Source organism: Lepidochelys olivacea (genome assembly GCF_965140295.1).
Source record: "Lepidochelys olivacea isolate rLepOli2 genome assembly, chromosome: 14".
NCBI lineage: Eukaryota > Metazoa > Chordata > Testudines > Cheloniidae > Lepidochelys > Lepidochelys olivacea.
Window position 1 is genome coordinate 41,402,673 of NC_140424.1, and position 26,152 is coordinate 41,428,824.

The 26,152-nt window shown below is 47.1% G+C and overlaps 1 protein-coding gene across 6 annotated transcripts; it reads left to right on the plus strand.

Annotated features, from left to right (window-relative positions):
- The first annotated feature begins 1,546 nt into the window (after positions 1-1,546).
- LOC311530920 (uncharacterized protein) lies at positions 1,547-25,373 on the plus strand. 6 transcript variants are annotated; one of them, XM_084647969.1, is made up of 4 exons: positions 1,547-1,730; positions 10,034-10,160; positions 13,573-14,114; positions 21,527-25,373. In XM_084647969.1, exon 4 carries the CDS (start codon positions 22,191-22,193, stop codon positions 22,986-22,988), a length of 798 nt encoding a protein of 265 aa, XP_084504095.1. In that variant the 5' UTR covers positions 1,547-1,730; positions 10,034-10,160; positions 13,573-14,114; positions 21,527-22,190; the 3' UTR covers positions 22,989-25,373. The 6 variants fall into 6 exon arrangements, with proteins under 6 accessions (XP_084504095.1, XP_084504096.1, XP_084504097.1 ...); XM_084647970.1 differs by having other exon boundaries at positions 21,530-25,373; XM_084647971.1 differs by having other exon boundaries at positions 13,573-13,724.
- Positions 25,374-26,152: the final 779 nt, after the last annotated feature.

Sequence of the window (26,152 nt, forward strand, 5' to 3'; positions counted from 1 at the left end):
CAGTATTGCCAACCCCCAAATGTTCAAAAATCATGAATCAGGCTCCCCAAAAAATCACGAGATTGGCTTTAAAATCACGAGATTATGTAAGAATAAGAGCTTTGGGGATCTTTTCATTTGCCTTCTGCTTTTTGAGCTATAAGGGTGCACTGGGGTCACATTTTGAAGCTTTCTCTATAGCCACGAGGGCTAGAAACTTTTTTTTTTTAAGAATAAAGGCTGAAATAATCACTTGACTCCAGGAGCTGAGGCTTTAAGGAAAACAATCATTATCACAAACCTCCATGACTAAAGGCTCTACAGGGATGTCATGCAGGAAAATTATGAGACTGTGGTAAGGGATTCCCGTGCCCTAGTTAGGGTGGGGTCTCTGATGAGCCCACTTCGACTTATGCTCAGATTCTTACTTAGTCATTTAAAGTTATGGGGCAATCTAAATGAGAAGGTAAGTCCCAAACTGCAGTGTGAGAAAGACTTTCATCTCCACATCCCAACGCCCCTTACGTCCTTTTGTGGATCTGGGTCAGGTCCCTTAGGCAAGAACCCAGCTCAGGGATTAGAATCACTTTAGACTAGTATCTCTCAACCTTTGCAGATGACTGTGCCCCTTTCAGGAGTCTGATCTGGCTTGCGTACCCCCAGGTTTCACCTCACTTAAAAAACTACCGGCTTACAAACTCAGACATAAAAATACAAAAGTGTCACAACCACTAGTACTGACAAATTGCTTCCTTTCTACCACATAATTATGAAATAAATCAACTGGAATATAAATATTGGACTTCCATTTCAGTGTATAGTCTATAGAGCTGGATAAACAAGTCATTGTCTGTAGGAAATTTTAGTTTGTCCTGACTTCACTAGTGCTTTTTATGTGGTCCGTTGGAAAACTAGGCAAATATCTAGATGAGTTGATGTACCCCCTGGAGGACCACTACGTACCCCCAAAGGTACACGTACCCCTGGTTCGCAAAAAGAAACGGAGGACTTGTGGCACCTTAGAGACTAACAAATTTATTTGAGCATAAGCTTTCGTGAGCTACAGCTCACTTCATCGGATGCATTCAGTGGAAAACGGTTGAGACCCACTGATCTAGACTATTTTCTCCCCTTTTTTAAATAAATGCATTTGGCAGATATAAGGACCTGTCTGTAGCTGGGTGGTGGGGATTCCCTGGGACTGCCAGTTCTCAATGCACGTGTTTCCCAGTCATTAAGCCATTGCATGGCAGCCACCCACCCTGTGTGGGGCAGACGGCAGAGGAGGGGAAGGGGGTCTGCTTTCCCTACCCATGGGCAGCCTCTCCCAGAATTCACTTCCTGATGCAGGGGACACCTTTCTCAGGGGCACTGATTTTACGGGTGCTTTGTTTTGCAGACTTCTGGAGTGAGAGGACAGAGAGAGAAGTATTAGGGCAGGGTTGTGTGTGTCATCTGGGGGGTGGGAGGGGTGGAGTGTAGGGAGGGGGCGAGTCATTAGCTGGCCTATCCGCAGAGTTCTGGTTCTCGTTCAGACGGGGGAAGGCGGCACCGATCTGTGTCTGCTTCTCTTCCTGGGTCAGATCCTCCATTGTGAGCCGGGAGCCGGGACTGAGCAGCTGCTGCCCCCCCCCCCCCCCCAGCGGGGTCTGTGCTGGGGAAAGACCGGCATTAACCCCACCCTGTGCCCAGCCTGGGTGGGGACTTTCTCTGGTGTGGAGGCAGCCCCTGACACCAGCCGGAGACTCCAGGTGATGAGAGAGAGAAGTGGGGTGGGGAAGGGGGTGCTGGGGGGGGCAGGAAAGTGACTCTGCACAAACAGGATCTGAGTTTGTTCGTAGCAATCAGGAGCATCAGTTTGGAAAAAAATCAGGGGGGGGGCAAAGTCCTGTCAGCTGATGGAGCATTATATGTGACTAAGTATCAGAGGGGTAGCCGTGTTAGTCTGTAGCCACAAAAACAAATCTGTTAGTCTTTAAGGCGCCACCGGACTCCTCGTTGTACAAGTGATTGCCGTAGGACCTCGGAGTTACGAACTGGCCCGTCAACCGCACGCCTCATTTGGAAGCGGAAATACACCATCAAGGAGCAGCAGAGCCAAACATAAAAAGCGAATCCACGACAGTCCTGTGTTTAAACTTAAACTACTAAAAAAAAAAGGGGGGGGGTTTAAATAAAAGCTCTGACAAGGTAAGGAAACTGTTTCTGGGCTTGGTTCGTTTAAATGAAGATGGTGAAAAGCAGCGTTTTCCTTCTCCCCACTAAAGTTTCATAGCTGTATTAAGTCAATGTTCGGTTGTAAACTTTTTGAAAGAGCCACCAGCGTTACGAACATTTCAGAGTTACGAACAACCTCCATTCCTGAAGTGTTCGTAACTCTGAGGTTCTGGTGTATACTACGTAGTGCAAAGTCGGGATGGCGGGAGGCGGATGATATTAAGCTCCTGACAGCAATGAGTGGCTCCTGTCATTCTGCCTAGCATCTGCTCCAGGGTCCCAACTCAGGAGGAGAAATGGGTATGGGACCATGAACAGGTCCCAGTCTGTCTCTGTGCCTCGGAGGATGGGTTGTTAGGGAGGGGATGGATGAAACGTAAGAGGTGTAGAGAAAAAGGAGTGAGTGGAGAAAGGGTGACAAAGGAAAAGGAGGACTTGTGGCACCTTAGAGACTAACCAATTTATTTGAGCATAAGCTTTCGTGAGCTACAGCTCACTTCATCGGTGACAAAGGAGTTTCGCTGGAGGTTGTTATTTCTTTTAAAAATCTAACTCCTTTAGTGCCTTTGCGATATTCCCCATAATTTCCTGGGAGATGTGGAATACTCCTAGACTGATGGAGTTTAAGGGCAGAAAGGACTGCCAGATCATCCCGTTAGACCTCTTGTCTCTCACAGGCCACTGAACCCCACCCAGCCACCTCCACGCCAAACCAGAATTAGACCACAGTATTACAGTCCTCAGGAGACCAAGCTATGGGCCGAGAACAGGAGGGCCCTGCAGTGGCAATGAATTGTCTATCAGAGGGGTAGCTGTGTTAGTCTGTATCCACAAAAACAACGAGGAGTCTGGTGGTACCTTAAAGACTAACAGATTTATTTGGAAGAACTGGGTTTTTACCCATGAAAGCTTATGCCCAAATAAATCTGTTAGTCTTTAAGGTGCCACCAGACTCCTCGTTGTTTTAGTGAATTGACTTGAGATATATCCAGATGAACCCTGCAGGCGACTCGCTCCCTGCCCTGCACAGGAAGGTTTAAAAAAAAACAAAAATGAAGATGCCTGCCAACCTGACTTGGGGGAAATTCCTTCCTGACCCTGAATACTGTTAGACCTGGAGCATGTGAGCAAGCACCTGAGAAAGAGAATTCTCAGTACCATCTCTGAGGACTGTCCCATCCCGCCCAGTGTCCCATCTCCAATTCTCTGATGCTTCAGAGTGGTGGCTCTCAACCTTTTCAGGCTACTGTACCACTTTCAGGAGGCTGATTTGTCTTGCGTTCCTCCAGGTTTCACCTCATTTAAAAACGACTTGCTCACAAAATCAGACATAAAAATACAAAAGTGTCACAGCTACTAGTATGGAAAAATTGTGTCCTTTCTACCATATAATGATAAAATAAATCTATGGGAACATAAATCTTGTACTTTTCAGTGTATAGTCTATACAGCAGTACAAACAAGTCATTGTCTTTATGAAATTTTAGTTTGTACTGACTTCGGTAGTGCTTTTTATGTAGCCCATTGTAAAACTAGGCAAATAGCTAGATGAGTTGATGTACCCACTGGAAAACCTCTGCGTACTCCCAGGAGTACACATACCCCTGGTTGAGAACCATTGCTTCAAAAGAAGGAGAGGAAAAAGAAAAGAACACCCCCCAAAAATCCTAAAATAAGTAGGGGGGTAATTCCTTCCTGGCCCCTGCAGGTGACTGGCCCTGAAGCATGAGATTTTACAAATTTAAGACATGAATGGAAAGGGATTCTACAGAGGCCAAAAATTTCTTCAATCTTAACGTGCTCTCAGGGACATGTTTGTTACATCAGAGATGTAAGGTTTTAAAGGACTGAATGAGGCAAGATCCTGTGTTATTGAACAGTGCAATGTGTGATCCTGTCATTAGAGATTATTTCATAAGGCACTCGCACAAAGGGGCAGAATTAACACTGCCCGTGCTCCCTGGATTCTGACCCTGCCTAACTCTGAGTGCTGGACTTTGCAACTTTAATAACGTTCTTTTAATGTGGATTTTGTAGGTAACATTAATATAAATCCCCTCCAGTTTTGCTGTTTGTTATAATTATCCAATGTAGCAATATACTGTAATCCTCTCTGATTTTGCCCCTTTTCCTCCCAATATCAGTTGTTGTTGTTCCACCCCTCAGATTTTTTCCCTTTTGTCACAAGATTTTGGTATAAAATCCCCTCAGACTTTGATACATTTCTCTTTATGGATTATTAATATATTAGCTGCATAAATGTTATTTGTTTCTCTAAATAGTTACTATTAATATATAACCCCTTAGATAATATATAACTGCCTTTCTTCCAGTCTAGTTAGCCAATTTATGTAAATCTTTTCAGATTTTCCTCATTTTCTTTCTCAGTTATATACTGATACAAAAATCTCTTTAAAAGTTACTGAGTTTGCTCTCTAATTATTGTCTGATGGGGGGGATCTAAAGGGGAGAATGTAGCTGGATTAGTATTGGCCTCCCGCCTCCTGTTACAGAGCAGGTGGGGATTGTTGGGATGCACTCCAAGACCTTTTCCGTTTGGCTTATCCAGAACACATTGTCCAGTTCCTCCAGTTCTCTGTTTGACTCTGGATTTCCTGACGCAGGTTCCTTTGTTTGGCCTACAGCGACAAGCGTAGGGGGTGGGTATAGGGCATACCACACATCCAAAGTTTACGTGGTCAGCCTCTTCCTTTATAGACATTTAAACCTTACATTGCATTTGCTATACATTACACTGCACATTTTTTGATTGGCTTGGTTACTTTGCAGGAGCCAATCCCTGTACAGCATGCTCTGTCCATGTCGTGTTCGGGTGCAACCAGATCTTTACCTTCCAGGTTTATCTTTCTATAGTCTCTCTCATCAAGATGTTGCTAGCACAGACATCCTGACTCCCAGCATAGTGGTTGTCAAGCCCCTATTTACAACTTAACCTTCCATTCACTGTCCCAATTTCGCCCACTAAGAAATGAGGGTAGTTACTTGTGTCAAGCCAGGCCTACAGGATAGAAATGAGGAGCCTCTGGGACCCCTAGAAAAGGAGGGGATTCTCTACGTACCTGGGATTGTCCTAAGGGGCTGTTGTATTAATTTACATGGAAAATATGGGTTAAAAGTGCTAACGTAACCCCGTTACTGTCTAACCTGAAATTGTGTTAAACATAATCCGGGGTCTGAAATACAGAGTCCTCCGCTTGTTTAGTACCTTGGCAAACACACCATTAAAAAATCATTTTATCCTTTTGTACAGTAGAACCTCAGAGTTACAAACACCTCGGAAACAGAGGTTGTTCGTCACTCTGAAGTGTTTGTAACTCTGAACAAAACGTGGTGTGGTTTTTTTCAAGTTTACAACTGAACATTGACTTAATACAGCTTCGAAACTTTACTGTACTGAAGAAAAATGCTGCTGTGCCTTTATTTTTTTTAGTAGTTTACATTTAACACAACACTGTACTGTATTTGCTTTTTTTTTTTCGGTCTCTGCTGCTGCTTGATTGCGTACTTTCGGTTCCAACTGAGGTGTGCGGTTGACTGGTCACTTTGTAACTCTGGTGTTCATACCTCTGAGGTTCTACTGTAAAAGATAAAAGAAGGAAAAAAGTTAAAGCATTTGAAATGTTTAAAGTATTAATTAAGGCTTTCATTTTAACAAGATTCCTTGTTCCCTTTCCCTTTAGTTGGGGACAGTTTTTAGAAGGAAAAATCCCCTGGTTTGATAGTTTCTTAGATAGTATCAAAGATGGTAATAATTGGTCTTATGGGTAAAAGAGAAGAAGTTAGTTGTTACTACTGCTGTTAAAATCCAATCCCGTTTAATCTCAGTGGCTGTTTGGAGCTTGTAGGGGTGACAATGTCATCGGGATCCCTCTTTCTGGTATGGGCTGGTCAGGACACGTCTCAGGAGGGCCGGATCTGGGGGCAGGTGGCCGCCTGGGGTGCTGGGTTTGGGGGATACCAGGCTTGGGTGTGCTGTTTTTCTTGTTAGCGACAAAAGGGAAAATAGAATGTTTGAAGTAACATGTTTCAGGTATTCCGTATGTGGATTCATTTTTCACTAACCACATAGAATGTTCTGGACCTTTGTAGAATCTTGTGGAACCTTCCAGACGTTCTGAGAATTTTCCTGCAGCCTCCTAGAATGTTGTCAGCCGGGCCCTTGCCGGTAGATAAGGGGGCGGGGCATCGCTAGTCAGTCTGTGAGATATAAGAACGAACTGAAGTGAGAGCCCAGCTGCGATATTGTGTACCTTGTTTTATTGTGTCATTGTGAATGTGTACTTGTGTTTTAAGACTTGAAGAGTGTGAAATGGGCTACAAGTGCAATAAAGTTTAACAATTGGGGAGTGGAGGGCACCAAAGACACTCCTCGCTTGGGGTGCAATTTGGTCTAGGGCTGGCCCTGGTCTCAGGATTAGGACGAAGAAGGTCTAGAGTCCCAAGAGATGGCGAGGGTGGCAACCATGATGGTGAAGCATTGCCCCAGTAGCCTCTATCTGTTCTTCCATCTTTTCTTCTCAAAGCCTCTTTCTTTAAGGACCCAAAAAGGGAGTGATGGGTGGACACATCCCTTTATTATTTTTCCACCAATGAGGCCTAATATATGTCCATTTAGTTAATTAATTTCTGATTCCACGTCTTCTGTTTTCACCAAGCAGGATTTCAACACAGTCCTTGAGTTATATCAGGAGGCCTTTTTTGGAGACTAATTCACTCTGTCTCCCTTTCGTACCTTTTTGCCATCATCACTCTGTCTCCCTTTCGTACCTTTTTGCCATCACCATTTGTTATTATAGGTCATTATATTCTATGAACTTTCACATGCTTTTTACAGTTGAGATCCCACTTAGCGTAAATCTGTGGGCCCAATTATCATAACAACCCACCTCACGTATTGCCCTTTTCTCTCTTTAATTGTAAAATAATCATATAAAAATCTCTCACCTTTTGACCTTTTTCGCTCTTGAATGATCAGATACTCTATAAAATCCCTGCAAATTGGACCCCTTTTTCTTCGTCTAGTTATCAAATGATTGTATACAATTCCCTTAGATTTTCTCCTTTGTCTCCCCTTTATTGAATATTAATATCAGATCCTCTCCATTTTTGCCATTTCATAGAATCATAGAATCATAGAATATCAGGGTTGGAAGGGACCCCAGAAGGTCATCTAGTCCATTTCCTCCCCTGTAGTTCTCAAATATTGATATAAGCCCTTTCTCAGATTTGAGCGGGTTTCCCCACCCTTTTTTGACTGTACCAGCTTCGTGTTTTGGAGGGAAATTATTTCTCTGATTCACTCCCCAGAAGGGATGTGGGAGACAGGGTCTAATTATCTAGAATGGATTTAATACCCCTTTTATGTTTTGCCCGTTTTCTCTCATTATCTGATATTAATTAATTAATTAATTATCTGATGAGGTTCAACAAGGACAAATGCAGAGTCCTGCACTTAGGACGGAAGAATCCAATGCACCACTACAGACTAGGGACCGAATGGCTAGGCAGCAGCTCTGCAGAGAAGGACCTAGGGGTGACAGTGGACGAGAAGCTGGATATGAGTCAACAGTGTGCCCTTGTTGCCAAAAAGGCCAGTGGCATTTTGGGGTATATAAGTAGGGGCATTGGCAGCAGATCGAGGGACATGATCGTTCCCCTCTATTCGACATTGGTGAGGCCTCATCTGGAGTACTGTGTCTAGTTTTGGGCCCCACACTACAAGAAGGATGTGGAGAAATTGGAAAGAGTCCAGCGAAGGGCAACAAAAATGATTAGGGGTCTGGAACACATGACTTATGAGGAGAGGCTGAGGGAACTGGGATTGTTTAGTCTACGGAAGAGAAGAATGAGGGGGGATTTGATAGCTGCTTTTACCTACCTGAAAGGTGGATCCAAAGAGGATGGATCTAGACTATTCTCAGTGATAGCAGATGACAGGACAAGGAGTAATAGTCTCAAGTTGCAGTGGGGGAGATTTAGGTTGGATATTAGGAAAAACTTTTTCACTAGGAGGGTGGTGAAATACTGGAATGCGTTACCTAGGGAGGTGGTGGGATCCCCTTCCTTAGAAGTTTTTAGGGTCAGGCTTGACAAAGCCCTGGCTGGGATGATTTAGTTGGGATTGGTCCTGCTCTGGGCAGGGGGTTGGACTAGATGGCCTCCAGAGGTCCCTTCCAACTCTGTTATTCTATGATTCTAATTTAAAACACTATATCCTCAGACATTCTCAACTTCATCTTGATGGCATATTGATCTAAAACCACTGCTTTCTACCCCTTTCTCCTTAATTCTTCTACTCTCCTATCAAATCTCCCCACACTCTGCCTTTTGCCCTCTATTTCTTGATTATTGGTGTAAAAATCTCCTCACAACTTGGATTTTTCCCACCTCTTTTTTGTCTGAGTTTGCCACTTGTGCGTGTCCCTCCCCCCCCCCCCCCCAGTCTCTGCTCCCCGTGTGTCTGAGAGTCCCAGAGATGCTGCTGTCACTGGCGACACACACCAGTTAGCACTCATGGGAGCTGATCTGGTTATGAGAGCAGGAAGAGCAGGCCACAGTGAAGGGGATACTAACAGGATCTCCCCCCAGCCAGAGGGGAAAGGAGACAGAAAGGGACAGAGAGACTGAGCAGGGCAGCAGGAGCAGTAAATGAGGAGAGAGGTTCCCAGCTCCTAGGCCGGCCCAGATTTATTCCCTGCATCATCCCTGAGCAGATTGATTTCCTGGGAGCAAGGCAAGGAGCAGAGGGAGGAAAAGCCAGTTTCTGTCTCTGCCCCATACCCGCACTGCTGGGCGGACGCACTGCCCCAGGGGGACATTGTCTAGGGGAATCCTCCAAAGCAGCCCCTTTGATTTTGCTCTTTTCTAGCATTTGGCTCTGAGTCTCTGTTACTGGGAGCTGCTAAAAATGTCATGGTGGGTTTAGTCTTGGTGAGAGGGGCCAGGTCTGCGCTGGAATAAAGTGACCCAGCATTCTCCCCGTCTGCCAGAGTCTAGAGCCTCTGTCTGCAGGGAAAGAACCGAGAGGGAAGTGGGTGTGAAATGGACGCAAGCCCCTTTGGAAATATCCCCAGTTGCCCTGCTCATCCTGACAGGCTGCAGAATCATGTCCGCGTTTTGCTCGAGGTTGTCCCATCCTCCCAGGGGATGGGGAAGGAAAATGACTGGCTGAAGCTGGGATTTTCAGGAAGCTGCTGGGGTGCGGGGGGAAGAGTCTAGAGGGGCAGAGGCAGGAAATACACAGAGGGAGAAAGTGTGGGGGGGTTATAGGATGGGATAAACTGCTGGGATGTGTTCAATCTGGGGCCTGATTTTTGGAGCAAGCCCATGGGGAAGGTAAATTCCCCCATTTGTGGAACAGGGAACAGCCCCACCGGACAAGGCTGGGAAAACAGACCAGACTCCCAGTGCTGGAGTCTGAACCCACCAGGCAGAGGCTGCTCTGAAATACAAAGGGGGCACCCAGCAGTGAGGTCCAGGGGAGAGGCCCTGTCCCCTCACACCCAGCTGCTGGGAATGGGGTTGGGATTCCTGTCCCTGGACCCTGCTCGAGGGCTCTGCCCTCCCATACCAGCCTCTGGCTAGTAGGCGTGTGATAAACGGGAAAGCCCCTGCCCTCCTCCATTGGCTTGGAGGGACAAGGAGCTCTCTCTTTCTCTCCACCCTGAAGCCTCCTGGCTGCTCTGTGCAGGGTGGGGTTGAGATTCTGCTCCTCCGTGACCTCCCAGAGCTTCCATTTTATCAGCCTTCTCGCACATGACTAGTGGGATTGTGGCAGGAGCAGCAGGTGCTGAGTGGGGGACTCTTGTTGTTTCAGGGGCCGGTGACCTTCAAGGAGGTGGCTGTGTATTTCACCCAGGGGCAGGGGGCTCTGCTGGACCCCGCTCAGAGAGCCCTCTACAGGGACGTCATGCAGGAGAACTACGAGACGGTGACCTCACTGGGTAAGGGATTACTTTTTCCCTTGGTTATTGGAAACTGCCACATCTCTGATGTGCCCTGTTGGACATCTGCTCAGGTTCTTCCCTGCTTGCTTCAATTTTGCGGGAGTGGGCTCCGTCTTCCTTAGCTCCAGTGGGAGACAGAGTTGAGACTCCAAACCTGAGTTCGGGGAGACAGAAACATATTGGAGATGTGGATTCATCCCCATAGCTTTCAAGGGGGCAACAGCAGTGTATTGTCCTGTCTGTGTTACCTCTCACTCACACAGCCATATCACAATCTCATAACTTTATAAACACTAATGGTACACATATTTGGACAGAACAGTGGGTTTCAGAAGATCATGACCTTTCATATCTTACATGGCATGCTCTGTGTGAAATATCACAATTACATGATTTTGGTGCTTATGGGGGATACAGGTTGCTATTTTGAGGTACAGTGCCTCACAGGGCAAAGAACCTCTGGAGCTGTAGGAAAAGAGGTGGGGAGGCAAAATTGATGGGCGGGGACTGAACTGATGTGGGAGATGGGGGAGAATGCATGCAGGGGTTGGAGGGGGCGGAGGAGACAGGCAGATGTGGCATCATTTTCATTTTGGTTGAAAATGATGGACCACACCCACACCCACCCTTTCTCAGACCACTTTCAGTACTGGTCTCTCAGATTCCTAGATATGGCAGTTCAACATCCTTGATCTTCCTGGGCTGGAGGAAATGTCTGTTCCAGGTGTCCCTCAAGCTCCCAGGTACGCAGCACCTCAGGCGTTTGCCCTGGAACCTGGAAGGTTTTCCCTTCTGGAGCATGAATGTTCAGGAGAACTCATGGACTTCCTGCTCAAATCTAGAAGCTTCCCACAAACCTGGGCTTTTCTAGGGATTCAGATAACAGGATCTTCATGGTGCTCTTGACAGGACAAGAATCCTATTTTGTCTCACAACCACGGAGATCTAGGATCTCTTTCTAGACAGGTTCTTGGTTGGGTCTGAGTGCTAGCTTAGGTAATTTCCTTTCCAAAACAGCACAATGCTTCATTCAGATAATTTTGCCATGTGACTACCTGGTCTTCAGTATATTCTCTTACCTGTCACTGGGAAGAGATGTGGTGGTGTTTGTCTGAAATGGCATTTGGACAAAGAGTTCTGCGCTCTTTCTCTCTTAGTTTTTCATCGTATCTTGGGGGAATAAGAGAAAAAAACAAGCCCTCTATTATGTTTTTCCTGTTGGTTCAATTTTCTTGATCTTTTAAGTTTCCCTCTTGTTTGTGGAGATTGGTTTTAGTATTGGCTACTTCTTTGCCGTAATGGATCATTGACCACCAGGTACCTAAGAAGGAGAAAGGTAAAAATTATCCACCCATCCATTGTTTCCCCTTCTCTGAAGTGGGCTCTGGTGCTCCATGAGACCCGACACAAATTTTACATTAAATTCTAGTTGAAGGGGAAATGTCTCAATCCTTCTTTATTTCCCCCATGGAACCCTCCGACAGAGAGATGGAGAAAACTTAGGATTCCCACCTTTTGGGACCTTGCTTTGCTGAAAACCTTCATTTCCATTTTTGTGTAACAAATGAATAAGTAGATGAAATATCCTGCCTGGAGATGGCTAATCTTCTGTAAAATTTATTCATCAAAACGTTACTCCTGGGGGAATTCTGTGCCAAAAAATTTAAAATTCTGCACACATTATTTTATAATTCTGCAAAATTCTGCATATTTTGTTTGTCAAAATAACACAATATAATTATGCCAGTTTCAATTATTTTGGTAATTTATTTCAAAATGTCTCTCGGCAAGTATGTCTGTAACAATAAAGACAAAAAGAAAAAAAAAGATTCTGGTAATTGTTTCTGACAAGTAGATTCCCTACTAAGCATACAGTAACTTCTCGCTTAATGTTGTAGTTATGTTCTTCGAAAATGTGACTTTAAGCGAAATGATGTAAAGCGAATCCAATTTCCCCATAAGAACGAATGTAAATGGCGGGGGTGGGGGGTTAGGTTCCAGGGATTTTTTTTTTCACCAGACAAAAGACATTATATACATATACAGTATAAGTTTTAAACAAGTTCTCATCAGAGGATTGTCTGGGGACCTGCTCATGTGTTCCCTGAGCTTTTCCTAAAGCAACCATGTTGATATCAGGTGGGATATTTCCCAGGGAATTCCTTGCTGTTAAATGATGAACTAGCACTTGGCTGCGCCCTGAAGGGTTAATACGCTGTTAATGTAGCCTCACACTACAAGGCAGCACCGAGGGAGGCAGGAGGGAGGAGACACAATAGATGCAGAGCAGCGGCTGGAACTGCTCCTTGGGGAAACTGAATGTGACGATGAACCCACGCTATCCCTCTGGAGCGCACCACTCCCTTCTCCAGACGCTGCATGCACGGCTGCACAGGTGCCAACTTTCCAAAGTACTGGGGGCGGGGGGAAGGGGTGCTCAACCCCCAGCTCTGCCTCCGATCCGCCCCCACTCCACCCCCTCCCCCGAGCGCATCATCGCTCCTCCCTCCTTTTCCCCCCAGAGCCACCTGAATGCTGTAAAACAGCTGATTGCTGTGGGCAGGAAGCGCAGGAAGGGAGGAGGGAGTTGCTGATCTGTGGGGCGGGAGGCATTGTTGGGGTAGAGGGGAGCTGATGGAAGGGCTGCCAGCCCACCCTGGTTCCAAGCCCCCATGGTCAAAAAACTTTATAAGGAAACATCACGCAACTTTAAATGAGTATGTTCTCTAATAGGTCAGGGACAAAACAATGTTAACCGGAACGACATTAAGTGAGGAGTTATTGTATTAATACAGAACTTTTTCCCCCCACAGAAAATACATTCTGCCCCCGATGTTCTGCAGTTGAGCCTTTTGCCCACCAGAGATCATTGTAGCGCCAGAGCAGCCGGCTGCATTCATGCTGGTTGCCTTTCTGGCACCACAGCAGCCTCTGGTGGGCGAAAGGCTCAACTGCAGCAGTTCTTGGGCAGAAAAGTATTTTTCCGGGGCAGGGCGGGGGGGAATCTACAGGAGCTATGAATTCTGCACATCCGCAGATGCTCAGAATTCCCACAGGAGTAGAACTTATAGCTCGTCTTCTCAACTTGGGCATTTGTCTTGAGCGTTAGAAAGACAAAATGTTCACGGAACACCTCCATCTTCTGGCACGACATTGTGACGCTAGACAAGTTTATTTTATTTTATCTCCATGCTCCTAAAATGAAGAGGAGTAGCCCAGTTGTAATGGATCACTGAGCACCAGGGGCTCACTTCAGAGAAGGAAAACTTGCAGACAGGTAAGTAACTTTTATCTTTCTCAAAACCCCAACAGTTCTTGTGTTTTCTTTCTTCTCTTTGCTGTTCCCCGTTCTTTCCCTTTGACCCTAGCACTGGGACTGACTCTAGTCTGAATTCTCTCTGTATCCTAGCAGGTGAAGAGATGCTGAATGAGAATGAAGAGGAGAATCTCCCAGTAGGGAACCCCTAAGCAAGTGGAGCTGCATGGGACGTTATTGGGAAGATCTAAATGGAACGTTTCCTGAAGCGTTGACCACGGAAAATCTTGTGAGAGTCATTGCAGGTCAGAGAGACAGCAGAGAAACCAACTGTGGAAGGAAGTAATTAAATCCCTTATTTGTGGGAAAAGGTGCAACGATCTCAAGGAAACCACAGCCCAGCAGAGAATCCACACACAAGAGAGAAAAAACACACGCACAACGCACGGCAAAAACGTCAGTTTGCCATTGCACTTTATTAGACACCAGAAAACCTACACAAGAGAGAAACTCTATCAATGCATTGAGTGTGGAAAAAGATTTAATGACAACTGGCACGTTATTGGACATCAAAGAATTCACACAGGAGAGACCCTATAACGCATTCACTGGGAGTTAGTTTAGTGACAGAAGCACGCTTTATTACACATCAGAGAACCCCCACACAGGAGAGAGAGCCTACAAATGAATTTACGGTGAGAAACATTTTTTCAGCACTCACATCTTATTTCACATCACAGAATCCACACAGGAGAGAAACCATATAAATGCCAGGTCTGTGGGATAAATTTCAGTCGGAGGTCAAACCTAGTTTGATATCAGAGAGTCCATACAGGAGAGAAGCCCTATAAATACCTTGACTGTGGGAAAAATTTTATTGACAACTCCCAACTTATTACACATCAAAGTGCCCACATGGGTGAGAGACCCTATAAATGCTTTGACTGTGGGAAACGGTTCCTTCAGAGTGCACATCTTATTGCGCATCAGCGAACCCATACGGGAGAAATGCCCTATAAATGCCCCGACTGTGGGAAAAGCTTCAATCGAAGTTCAAACCTGGAGAGACACCAGATAGTCCACATACGAGAAAAACCACATAAATGCCTCGACTCTGGGGAAAAATTTAGTGATAAGTCACAACTTACTACACAACACAGAAGCCACTCAGAAGCGAAACCCTACGTATGCAAGGACTGTGGGAACAGTTTCATTCAGAGCTCAGATCTTATTGTGCATCAGAGAGTTCATACGGGAGAAACACCCTATAAATGTCCCGACTGTGGGAAAAACTTCAGTCGAAGTTCCAACCTTACTAGACATCAGAGAACCCACACAGGGGAAAAAACCCATAAATGCCTGGACTGTGGGAAAAGTTTCATTCAGAGCTCAGATGTTATTGTTCATCAGAGAAGCCATACAGGAGAAACACCCTTTAAATGCTCTGACTGTGGGAGATACTTCAGTCGGAGTTCCAACCTTGCTAGACATCGGAGAATCCACACGGGGGAAAGACCCCATACGTGCCTAGACTGTGGGAATAGTTTCATTCAGAGCTCAGATCTTCTTGTGCATCAGAAAATCCACATGAGAGGAAAAACACCATAAAAGCCTCCACTTGTGAGCAAAAGTTTAGTAAAAGTCACATCTCACCACACACTGGAGAACCCATGTTGGAGAAAGCCCTTATGAATCCCTGGACTGTGGGAAAAATTTCCGTCAGAGTTAAGTCCACATTTCACATTAACCACATGGCAGAGTGACTGTATACATACTCTGAATGTGTGAAATGTTTCATTCACAGCTCACAGCTTTGTATACATCAGCTAGTCCATGCAGGAGAGAGACCCTATAAATCAGTGGCTCTCGACCTTTCGAGACGACTGTACCCTTTTCCGGAGGCTGATTTGTCTTGCCTACCCCCAAGTGTCACCTCACTTAAAAATGACTTGCTTACAAAATCAGACATCAAAATACAAAAGGGTCACAACCACTAGTACTGAAAGATGGCTTCCTTTCTCATTTTTACCCTATAATTATAAAACATCAACTGTAGATTGAGAGACACTGATACAGATGCATAGGCGACTAGTAACTACTGAGGGTGGGGGCACAATGGCAGCCCCCCCCCTTGCCGCCACCACCACCACCACCACAGTCAACCCCCTCTTGACCACAGGGCCCCTCCGACCGCAGCACCCTGGGCGGTCACCCATGTCACCCACCCTTAAGGGCGGCCCTCCTAGGGCCACCATTATGGAAAATGGCACTCCAGGGGAACTGGTATTTTGGTGTTCTGGCCCCCGCTGCCTCCCCCAACCCCTCCACCATCACCCCTGGCCTCTGATGCTTCCTCCAGCCCTCCAGTACTCTCTGGCTTCTGCTACCTCCCTCCAACCTTCCCATCACCCCGGCTCCCGCTGCCTCCCCCGGACCCCTACCCATCCCCTCCAGTCCCTGCTTCCTCCTCCAGCCCATCCCTCATCCCCCCAGCCCCTGCTGTCTCCCCTGTCCTCCCGCCCACCACTCCTGGCCCCTTATGCCTCCCCTACCCATCCCCCCCAGCCCTCGCTGCCTCCCCCGCCCCCATCCCCCTCTTCCGGCCCACCACCCATCGCCCTGGCCCCTGCTGCCTCCCCTGTCCTCCCACCCATCCCCCCCTGGCCTTTGATGCCTCCTCTACCCATCCTGGCCCTCACTGCCTCCCCCAGCCCTCCACCCATCCCCCTGATCCCTGCTTTCTCCTCCGTCCCACCACGCATCCCCCCATTGCCCTGGCCTCCCGCTGCCTCCCCTGGTCCCCCAGGTTCCTATTGCCTCCCCCCGGCCCCCACCCATCACCCCTGGCCCCCGCTGCCTCCCTATCCCACCCCCAGCTCACCTGGGCCCCATTGACCCCTCGAGCGCCCTTCTGCGCACCCCAGGCAGGCTACCAGAGCAGGTAACGGTGGCTGCTGGCATGGAAGGGACAGATTCAGCCGCCTTCCCCACGCCCCCAGTGCTGCCAGCCTGGTCTCGCTTCCCTGCTCTGGGCGCCACCCAGGCACGTCCCTCTCAGCCTACCGCCCACCCTGGCATAAATCTGGGGGGGGGGCATGTGACCCAGCATGACCCCCCCCCAACACGTCAGGTATGGGTATAACATATACAGCAGTGTCAACAAGTCATTATCTGTATGAAACTTTAGTGTGTCCTGACTTCACTAGTGCTTCTCATGTAGCCTGTTGTGAAACTAGGCAACTCTCTGGATGAGTTCACATACCCCCTTGAAGACCTCTGCGGTCCCCCAGCGAACCACGGCAGTAAATGCCTTGATGGCAGGAAAAGTTTCAATCACAGCTCACGCTCTGTTAAAGACCACACTGGAGAGAGAATTTGAGTGACAGGGAAGCTTCAACGGGGCTCTGACCATATCAAGTGTGAACAAATGAACACAGAGAAGAGACCTCTTAGATCTTCTTAGCAGGGATCTAACACCACCTGGGACAGTGTAGGCTCCTCCTGCACGCTGGAAGGACAGTCTCCCCGTGCCTTGATTAGGGCGGGCCGTAGTAAAAAAAACCCCAAACCATCCATATCCTAATTCCGAAATCAGGGGCATTTGACGACCTAGCATCCAACTGCCTGTCTCAGGGCACAGCGTCTTTCTCGAATTCTCTTCCCTTTTCTGCTAGCGGTAGAAGGGAATTCTGTTGCTGGAGCCATAAGCAGCAATGTGCTGGGCTGAAACACACCTTGCTGAGCAGGGCCCTGGGGCGGGAGCTTTTCATTTCTGTCTTTGGAATAATTAAAGTAGACTTCAGTTTCTTAACCGTCCAGAATCTTTTGTCTAGTATAATGACTAACAAATGGCCTTTGGTGGACTCGGAGGCTGACTAGGAAGCCTCTTTCAGGTGTTAATTCCCCAACCCTGAGCGCTGCAGATTCCAGAGCTTTTCAGACCCTTCCAGGAGTCTGTGACGGAAAAACCCTTGTGTACAGGGGAAATCTTTTTCTGGCCGGCATTTCAGTTCACCTGTCTCTTGCAGAGGCAGACAGTCACTCTGCTGCATGTTTTTTTAAAAGCCGGTAGAGCAGTCGTGGAGAGAAACAGTGACCAGTTTTGCAAAATACTCTGACGTGGGCTGATGTACAGTGCTGTGTCAAAGCTAGGTATTGACTAAATCAAGCGTGAGGTGCACAGTAAGTGGGGAGTCACGCGAGCATTACAAACCCACACAATGTGTTGTTAAAGTTACACACACCATCCAGGCCGGGTAGGCTGAGGGAATGCAGGGAGGTCACCCAAAGTATCTTAGATGTGCCTCGTCATACGCTCTCGGACTTCCCCTAGAGTCGAAACTCACTGTGCGCCTCTTGCTGAGCCCAGTTTAAATCGGGCGAGATCCCACCGGAGTCACTTGGGCCCCATTCCCCTCACTCAACCGTGTGTAAATCTGGAGTGACCCCCCTTGGCGTCACATGGGGTTGATTCTCATCTGCCCCAGTGTAAATCAGGAGTAACTTTGGTGTCACGTAGGCTAATTGCCCTCTCTCTCAGCCTGGTACAAATCCAGAGTCAACCCATGGCAGTGCCTGGAACGGTCTACAGCAGTGTGAAGCACTTGTAGGGAGAATCAGATGCTGACTTCTGAACATAAGAACGGCCATACTAGGTCAGATCAAACGTCCATCTAGCCCAGTATCCTGTCCTCTGACAGTGGCCAATGGCAGGTGCCCCAAAGGTAATGAACAGAACAGGTAATGATCAAGTGATCCATCCTCTGTCACCCAATCCCAGCTTCTGGCAAACAAGAGGCTAGGGACACCATCCCTGCCCTTTCTGCTGCTGCTTGTCTAACCCATGCCCACTCAGTAGGGCACTTTGTTCCCCCTATATTGGTGGCTGGGCCATATAGAGAGGCTGATGAGTACTGGATAATAGCCTTAAGGTACATCGACACTGGCAAAAGAGAAACTCCGGCAGCAAGTGTCAGCCCAGGTTCACTGATTTGGGATCACGCTACAGGGCTGAAAATACCGGTATATATGTTCCTGCTCAGGCTGGTCTGAGACTCACCCCTCTTACAGCGGGAATGTTTACACTGCTATTTTCGGCCCCGTAGTCTGAGTCAGTAGACCTGGGCTCAGAGACTCACTGCCATGGGGTTTTCTTTGCAGTGTAGATAGATCCTGTGGGGGTACGTTTACACGGCAGTGTAAGTCTTGGCTCATGTTCGTGCCCAACCCCCCGCTCGCCTTCCGTCTGGACACAAATTTGTCTGACTCAGGCCGGTAAGCCCTCGGGACCTGGGCCCAAGGACCTGAAAAGGGTGTGTGTGGGGGGGTGTTTGAGTCCAAGTCCTGTTGGAACTTGAGGTTCACACTGCATCATTTTGCAGTGTGGACTTAGCTGGGGCCCAGGTCTTCAGAGTCATGCTCGGAGAGTCCACCCATGCTCTCCCACCATCCCCTGGGCTGCTTGGTGTTTGGCCCTGGTGTGGGGTGTCCCCTTCCCCCCACCGTGTACCCGGTCTCCACTGAGCAGGGGGGGGGGCAGTGCTGCTGTGTTCAGGCTCTTGAATGGTCTGCTTAAAGAGACAGAGCCCTGACACACTCACTCCGGCACACTCAGATTCCTCCCAACACACACACACGCATGCGCCCTCTGTCACACACACACTCCCTCCTACATGCACAAACACACATGCGTACTGTTGCACACACACACAGTCACGCTCACTCTCTCCCACACACACACTCACACACACTCTCAATCCCTCATACATACACTCCCTCTCTCTCACACACACTCTCTGACACACAAACACACACACACACACTCTCTCTCAGACACTCCTCCAACACACACATACTCTCCCTCACACAGTCCCCCCAGCACACACTCTCTCACACACCCACATTATTATTGTTACTTCTTGGTACTTCCTGTCAGAATGTGCACGGCACATATATTCTCTGTAATTTTATCCTTTCAAAGTTCATTAAGGATCACAGTGCTGTTCTTTTAGTTTTTTGACTGGTTTGTGCATTTCATAATATTATTTCTTTCTTTCGCTTCAGATTAATTCTTTGAGTGGTGAGTTCTAAAATGCCTAACCTGTCCCGGCTGGAGTAATTCTCATTATTACTTTTATCACCATATTGTGCTTTGTCTCATATTCTCTTACTCCTGGTAAAGGATACCCTTTGCTCGGACTCCCAGGTACACAGCACTTCAGCCGTTTCCCCTGGAACCTGGGAGGTTTTCCCTTCTGGAGCATGAATGTTCAGGAGAACTCATGGACTTCCTGCTCAAATCTAGAAATTGCCCACAAAACTGGGCTTTTCTAGCGATTCAGATAATTGGATCTTCATGGTGCTCTTGACAGGACAAGAATCCTATTTTGTCTCACAACCAGGGAGATATAGGATCTCTTTCTAGACAGGTTCTTGATTGGGTCAGAGTGCTAGCTTAGGTCATTTCCTTTGCAGAACAGCACAAATGCTTCATTCAGGTAATTTTGCTATATATCCCTGGTCTTCAATGTATTCTCTTTCCTGACACTGGGAAGAGATGTGGTGGTGTTTGTCTGAAATGCATTTGGACAAAGAGTTCTGCGCTCTCTCTCTTGGTTTTTCGTCATATCTTGGGGAAAGGAAGAAAAGAAAAAGAAACCCTCAAATAAGAGCTGTTTTTCCTGTTGGCTCAATTTTATTCACGTTTTAAGTTTCCCTCTTCTTCGTGGAGATTGGTTTTAGTATTGGCTGCTTTCCTGCTGTAACGGATCATAGATCACCAGGTACCTAAGAAGAAGAAAGGTAAAAATTATCTACCCATCATTGTTTTCCCTTCTCTGAAGTGGACTCTGATGCTCAATGGGAGATGCCACATACATTTTGCATTAAATTCCAGTTGAAGGGGATATATCTCTGTGACGATGCTGCCTGTGGGAGCCAGCTGAGGTCACTCAATTAGGGTGAACTGCAAACAGAACGGGGCAAACAAACCCCAAATGCTGGTGGATATTCCAATATTTAGACTTACCAAGCACAAACCAGCTTCTCTATTACCTCACTGCTTACTCAGAAGTCCAAACAACGCAGTTCCCTTAAAGTACGCAGCCTCAGGCCTCCATCCAGACACACATGTCAAACATACGATGATAAATTCTGAAAATCTTATTTCATCATATAAAAGAAAAGGTTCTCCTGACCCCAAAGGACCAAGCCCGAGACCCAGGTCAAATAATAACTTAGATCTTACCCCAAATACATGCTTACAGTCAATTCTGATTAACTAAACTAAAATTTATTAAAAAAGAAAAGAGAGAGCGTGTTGGTTAGAAGATCAATATACATACAGACTTGTGTTCAATTCTTGAGGTTCAGATACATAGCAGACATGAGTTTGTAGTGGCCAAAAGTCCTTTTAGAAATAGTCCAGAGGTTACAGTCCAATGTCCATGTTCAGGGTGACTCCACTCAATAACTGGGGATCTCAATCCTTATGGCTTAAGGTTTCCCCCTCTTGAAACCCAAAGCAGATCTGTCACCTTTCAATGAGATATTATATTACACTCATAACGTCACAATCTCAAACCTTCTTTATTTGCCCTATGAAGCTCTCCAACAGAGAGATGGAGAAAACTTAGGATTCCCACCCATTGAGAATCTTGCTTTCCTGTAAACCTTCATTTCCATTTTTTGTATACCAAATGAATAAGTAGGAAAAGTGTTCTGCCTGGAGATGGCTAACCTTCTGTAAAGTTTATTCATCAGAACTTATAGCTTGTCTTCTCAACTTGGGCAGTTGTCTTGAGAGCTAGAGAGGCAAAATGGTCACAGAACACCTCCATCTTCTGGCACAACATTGGGATCCTAGAAAAATGTATTTTATTTGATCTCCATGTTCCTAAGATGAAGTGGAGTAACCCAGTTGTAATGGGTCACTGAGAACCAGGGGCTCACTTCAGAGAAGGAAAACTTACAGATGGGTAACTAAACTTTCTCTTTCTCAAAACCCCAACAGTTCTTGTGTTTTCTTTCTCCTCTTTGCTATTCCCCTTTGTTTCCTTTGACTGTAGCAGTGGGACTGACTCTAGTCTGAATTCTCTCTATATCCTAGCAGGTGAAGAGATGCTGAGTGAGAATGAAGAGGAGAATCTCCAGTAGGGAACCCCTAAGCAAGTGGAGCTGCATGGGACGTTATCAGGAAGATCTAAATGGAATGTTTCCTGGAGCGTTGATCAGGGAAAATCACATAAGAGTCATTGCAGGTCAGAGAGACAGCAGAGAAACCAATTGTGGAAGGAAGTAATTAAATCCCTTATTTGTGAGAAGAGGTGCAACGATCTCAAGGAAACCACAGCCCAGCAGAGAATCCACACAAAAGAGAAAAAAAACACGCACAACATGCAGCAAAAACTTCAGTTCAGTATGGAAAAAGATTTAGTGACAACTCGCACCTTATGGGACATCAAAGAATTCACACAGGAGAGACCTTATAAATGCATTGACTCTGGGAGTTAGTTTAGTGGCAGAAGCAAACCTTATTATGCATCAGAGAACCCACACACAGGAGAGAAATGACTTTACTGTGAGACACTTTTTTTCAGAGCTCACATCTTATTTCACATCACCGAATCCACACAGGAGATAAACCATATAGGCTTGTGGGAAAAATTTCAATCGGAGGTCAAACCTAGTTTGATATCAGAGAGTCCAATACAGGAGAGACTCACTATAAATGCACTGAGTGTGGAAACGAATTTAGTGATAAGTCATGCCTTATGGGACTTCAGAGAACCCAAATAGGAGATAAACCCTATAAATACCTTGATAGTGGGAAAAGCTATAGTGACAACTCACAACTTATTACACATCAAAGCGCACACATGGGTGAGAGTCCCTATAAATGCCTTGACTGTGGGAAAAAATTCCTTCAAAGTTACAATCTTCTCGTGCACCAGCGAATCCATACAGGAGAAACGCCCTATAAATGCCCTGACTGCGGGAAAGGCTTCAATCGAAGTGCAAACCTTATGAGACACCAGAGAATCCATATAGGAGAAAAAGTGCCTACCAGCCTCAACTCTGGGGAAAAAGTTAGTGATAAGTCACAACTTACTACACATCACAGAAGCCACTCAGAAGCGAAACCCTACGTATGCAAGGACTGTGGGAACAGTTTCATTCAGAGCTCAGATCTTATTGTGCATCAGAGAGTTCATACAGGAGAAACACCCTATAAATGCCCCGACTGTGGGAAAAACTTCACTCGAAGTTCAACGCTTACTAGACATCAGAGAACCCACAGGGGGGAAAAAACCCATAAATGCCTGGACTGTGGGAAAAGTTTCATTCAGAGCTCAGATCTAATTGTGCATCAGAGAAGCCATACAGGAGAAACACCCTATAAATGCCTCGACTGTGGGAAAAACTTCACTCGGAGTTCCAACCTTACTAGACATCAGAGAATCCACACAGGCGAAAAACCCCATACGTGCCTGGAGTGTGGAAAAAGTTTCATTCAGAGTTCAGATCTTATTGTGCATCAGAGAATCCACAAGAGAGGGAAAAAAACATAAAAGCCTTCCCTTGTGAGCAAGGTTTAGTAACAAGTCACATCTTACCACACACTGGAGAACCCATGTTGGAGAAAGCCCTTATGAATCCCTGGACTATGGGAAAAGTTTCTGTCAGAGTTCAGTTCATATTTCACATTAAAGGATCCACATGGCAGAGCGACTGTATACATACTCCGAATGTGTGAAATGTTTCATTCACAGCTCACAGCTTTGTATACATCAGCTAGTCCATGCAGGAGAGAGACCCTATAAATCAGTGGTTCTTAACCTTTTCAGACAACTCTACCCCTTTCAGGAGCCTGATTTGTCTTGCATACCCCAAGTTTCACCTCACTTAAAAACAACTTGCTTACAAAATCGAACATAAAAGCACATCCTCTCCCAACCCCCCCGCTTCCATCTATACACAAATTTGCCTGACTCAGGCCAGTAAGCCCTTGAGACCCATGCCCTAGGACCCAAAAAGTGGGGTGGGTGGCTCTGAGCCCAAGTCCTATTGGAACTCATGGTTCACACTGCATCATTTTGCAGTGTGGACTTAACTGCGGCTCAGGTCTTCAGACTCGTGTTCTGAGAGTCCACTACTGCTATCCCACAATCCCATGGGCCGCTTGGCGTTTGACCCTGCTGTTGTGTTCTGACCCCTGAGCTGCAAACAGAGAGATCCGTCTTCTGCGTTAGCTACGGCCACCGGTAAGAAGAAGGCCTTAGCCCAGTGCGCTGGTCATGGGATCACCTCAGATTCTGATCAATCTGCGGTGTGAGGCGAGCCAGACATTTGACGTCAGTCGGAGCACCGGAAATGACCCAGTGTACCAGAAAATAATGGGCAACCTGGCAGAGTTGGGGATTAAACAGACCCATGACCAGCGCAGGGAGCCAGGGCCCGCTTTAGGGGTGGGTGGGCGGGCTGGGCACTGTGCTTAAGGGGGGCGCCGTGCTGGTCCCACCCACCTGACCTGCCGGCAGCAAGTGGGCTTAGAGGCAGCCAGGTAGGCGCAGCTGTGCAAGGAGAGGGCAGACAGACAGAGCTGCAGCGGGGGGCATTTGGACCCAGCCTGGTAACTCCTCCCACGCGGGGCTGCCCCATCTCCCCCACTGCCCTGCTCCACTAGGTCTGCAGCCACCACTGCTCCTGCCACCCCCACTCCCACCCCCATGGAGCCACCCCAGCCAAGCTCGGGATCTGGAGCCTGCCTCCTGTCTGCTGTACAGAGTGGGGGTGGGGCTGGGGGGCTCTGATCTCAGGGGGTCCCCCTCCCCACACCTGCGTACCCAGGCTCTGCTGAGCTGGGGTCACGGGGGAGCATGTATCTGCTGGTGACTCTGGGTGCATGCTCTGCTTAAACAGACCGAGCGTTGACACACTCACTCCGGCACACTCACACTTCCCCAATACACACTCACACACTGTCTCACAGACACAGTCTCTCAGACACTCCCCCAGCACACACGCTCTCTCTCACTCCCCCAACACTCTCGCACACACACACACGCATATTAGTGTTGTTATAGTTGGTACTTCAAGGCACATATATTCTTTGTCATTTTAGTCTTTCCAAGTTCATTAAGGGTCACAGTGCTGTTATTTTAGTTTTTCAACTGGTCTGCGCATTTCATCATTTTATTTCTCTCTTATGCTTACATTTAATTCTTTGAGTAGTGAGTTCTAAAATGCCTAACTTGTCCTGGCTGGAGTAATTATTGTTATTACTTTTATTACCATAGTGTGCATTGTCCTTCATTATTTAAAGTGGTCCAATCAAATAATAGTATCCTCCTAGAATGTAAATTTAACTTGTAGTCACCTTAGCAATGCCAGTTCAAAAAAAATTAGCTACACACATAACTGTAGACACTGTGCAGATGCAGGTCACTTATTTTCAAATGGTATTTTTCGTTATACCCGTGAAATAACTTCGAATTAGTAGGACAATAAATGCGGTTCCACGTCTGATACCGAATAGCCATGATGGGGTCAAATGTTCGTGAGTCACGTACGTGATTGTGATTGGTAAACATAAACTCCAAAATAATTAGAAAAATAAATTAATGTTCTTAATAAAGGAGAAATAAAAACCTTACTCGCATATGTTAAAATTAAGTAAATAAGTGTTTAGTGGAGTATATAACAATTGACTAAAATAGAGTAGATAATGGCTGTAACACAGTGTGTCTGTTAGAGAAAGTAAGCAGATTTTAAGCAGATTTCATTTATTTTTATTTCTCTCTCCTAAAGATAGTCTGCAAAGTATCACACATGTGTTTCTGATCCCTGTGTTAAAGCTCCAGAACTGATCCCTCAAGGTTTGGGATTGGGAATATCTTGCTGTATTGTCTCCTGGTTTTTCTAAACTTCCATATAAACTTAAAATGTGGCTTTAAGTGGTGTCTGTATACATTTTATTTTCTTTCTTTATCTAGGACTTAGATACAGTGCTCCTGTCAGCTAATGCCTAAGTTATTATCTGCAAAAAATCTAGTTTTCTGGTTAAAGTTGCACCCCCCACCAAAGTCTGAAACGGCACCCCGGGGGAGCCAGGCGTGGCCAGAGAGCTGCAAGATGGCCATGGGCTCCCACCCACCCAGTTTCCCCAAGCCCTCACCCCGCCTCTGTCCACCCAGTTCCCGCCCCCTCCCCTGAGCGCGCCCCGTCCCCGCTCCTCCCCCTCCCCCCAGGGCCTGCTGCCCGCTGCGGAACAGCTGATTGCGGGAGGCCCTGGGAGGGAGGGGGAGGAGTTGATCGGCAGGGCCACCGGCGGGCGGGAGGCGCTGCGGGGAGGGAGGGCCCCGCAGGGAGCAAGGTAAACAGCTCCAGAGCCAATCCTGGAAAGCCAGGGATGAGAACCGCACCTTTGGGAATTCTCCATCCCCCTGCTGCTTTTTCCAGGCACGGCACTGAGCCCTGAGCCCCCCCAGCCTGTTCAGCCGGGATGGCCACCTTCTTACCTCCGAATTTAGGATAACATCGGTGGGGAGCCAGCAGCTGCCGGAGGAGGTTAGTGCGGCCACTCCCGTGCTCGCACCAGGACCGCCAGAAGCTCCCTAGAAGTGGGGGAGCCACCGGCGCACGAACCGGGGCCCCGCCACCCACTCCGCCCCTTCCCTGAGGCTCCACCCCCACTCCACCTCTTCCCCGAGGCCCCGCCGTCACGACGCCTCTT

Bases quoted from the DNA above. Each gene is read 5' to 3' on its own strand.
- LOC311530920 (XM_084647969.1), top strand. From the start codon at position 22,191: ATGGGACTTCAGAGAACCCAAATAGGAGATAAACCCTATAAATACCTT.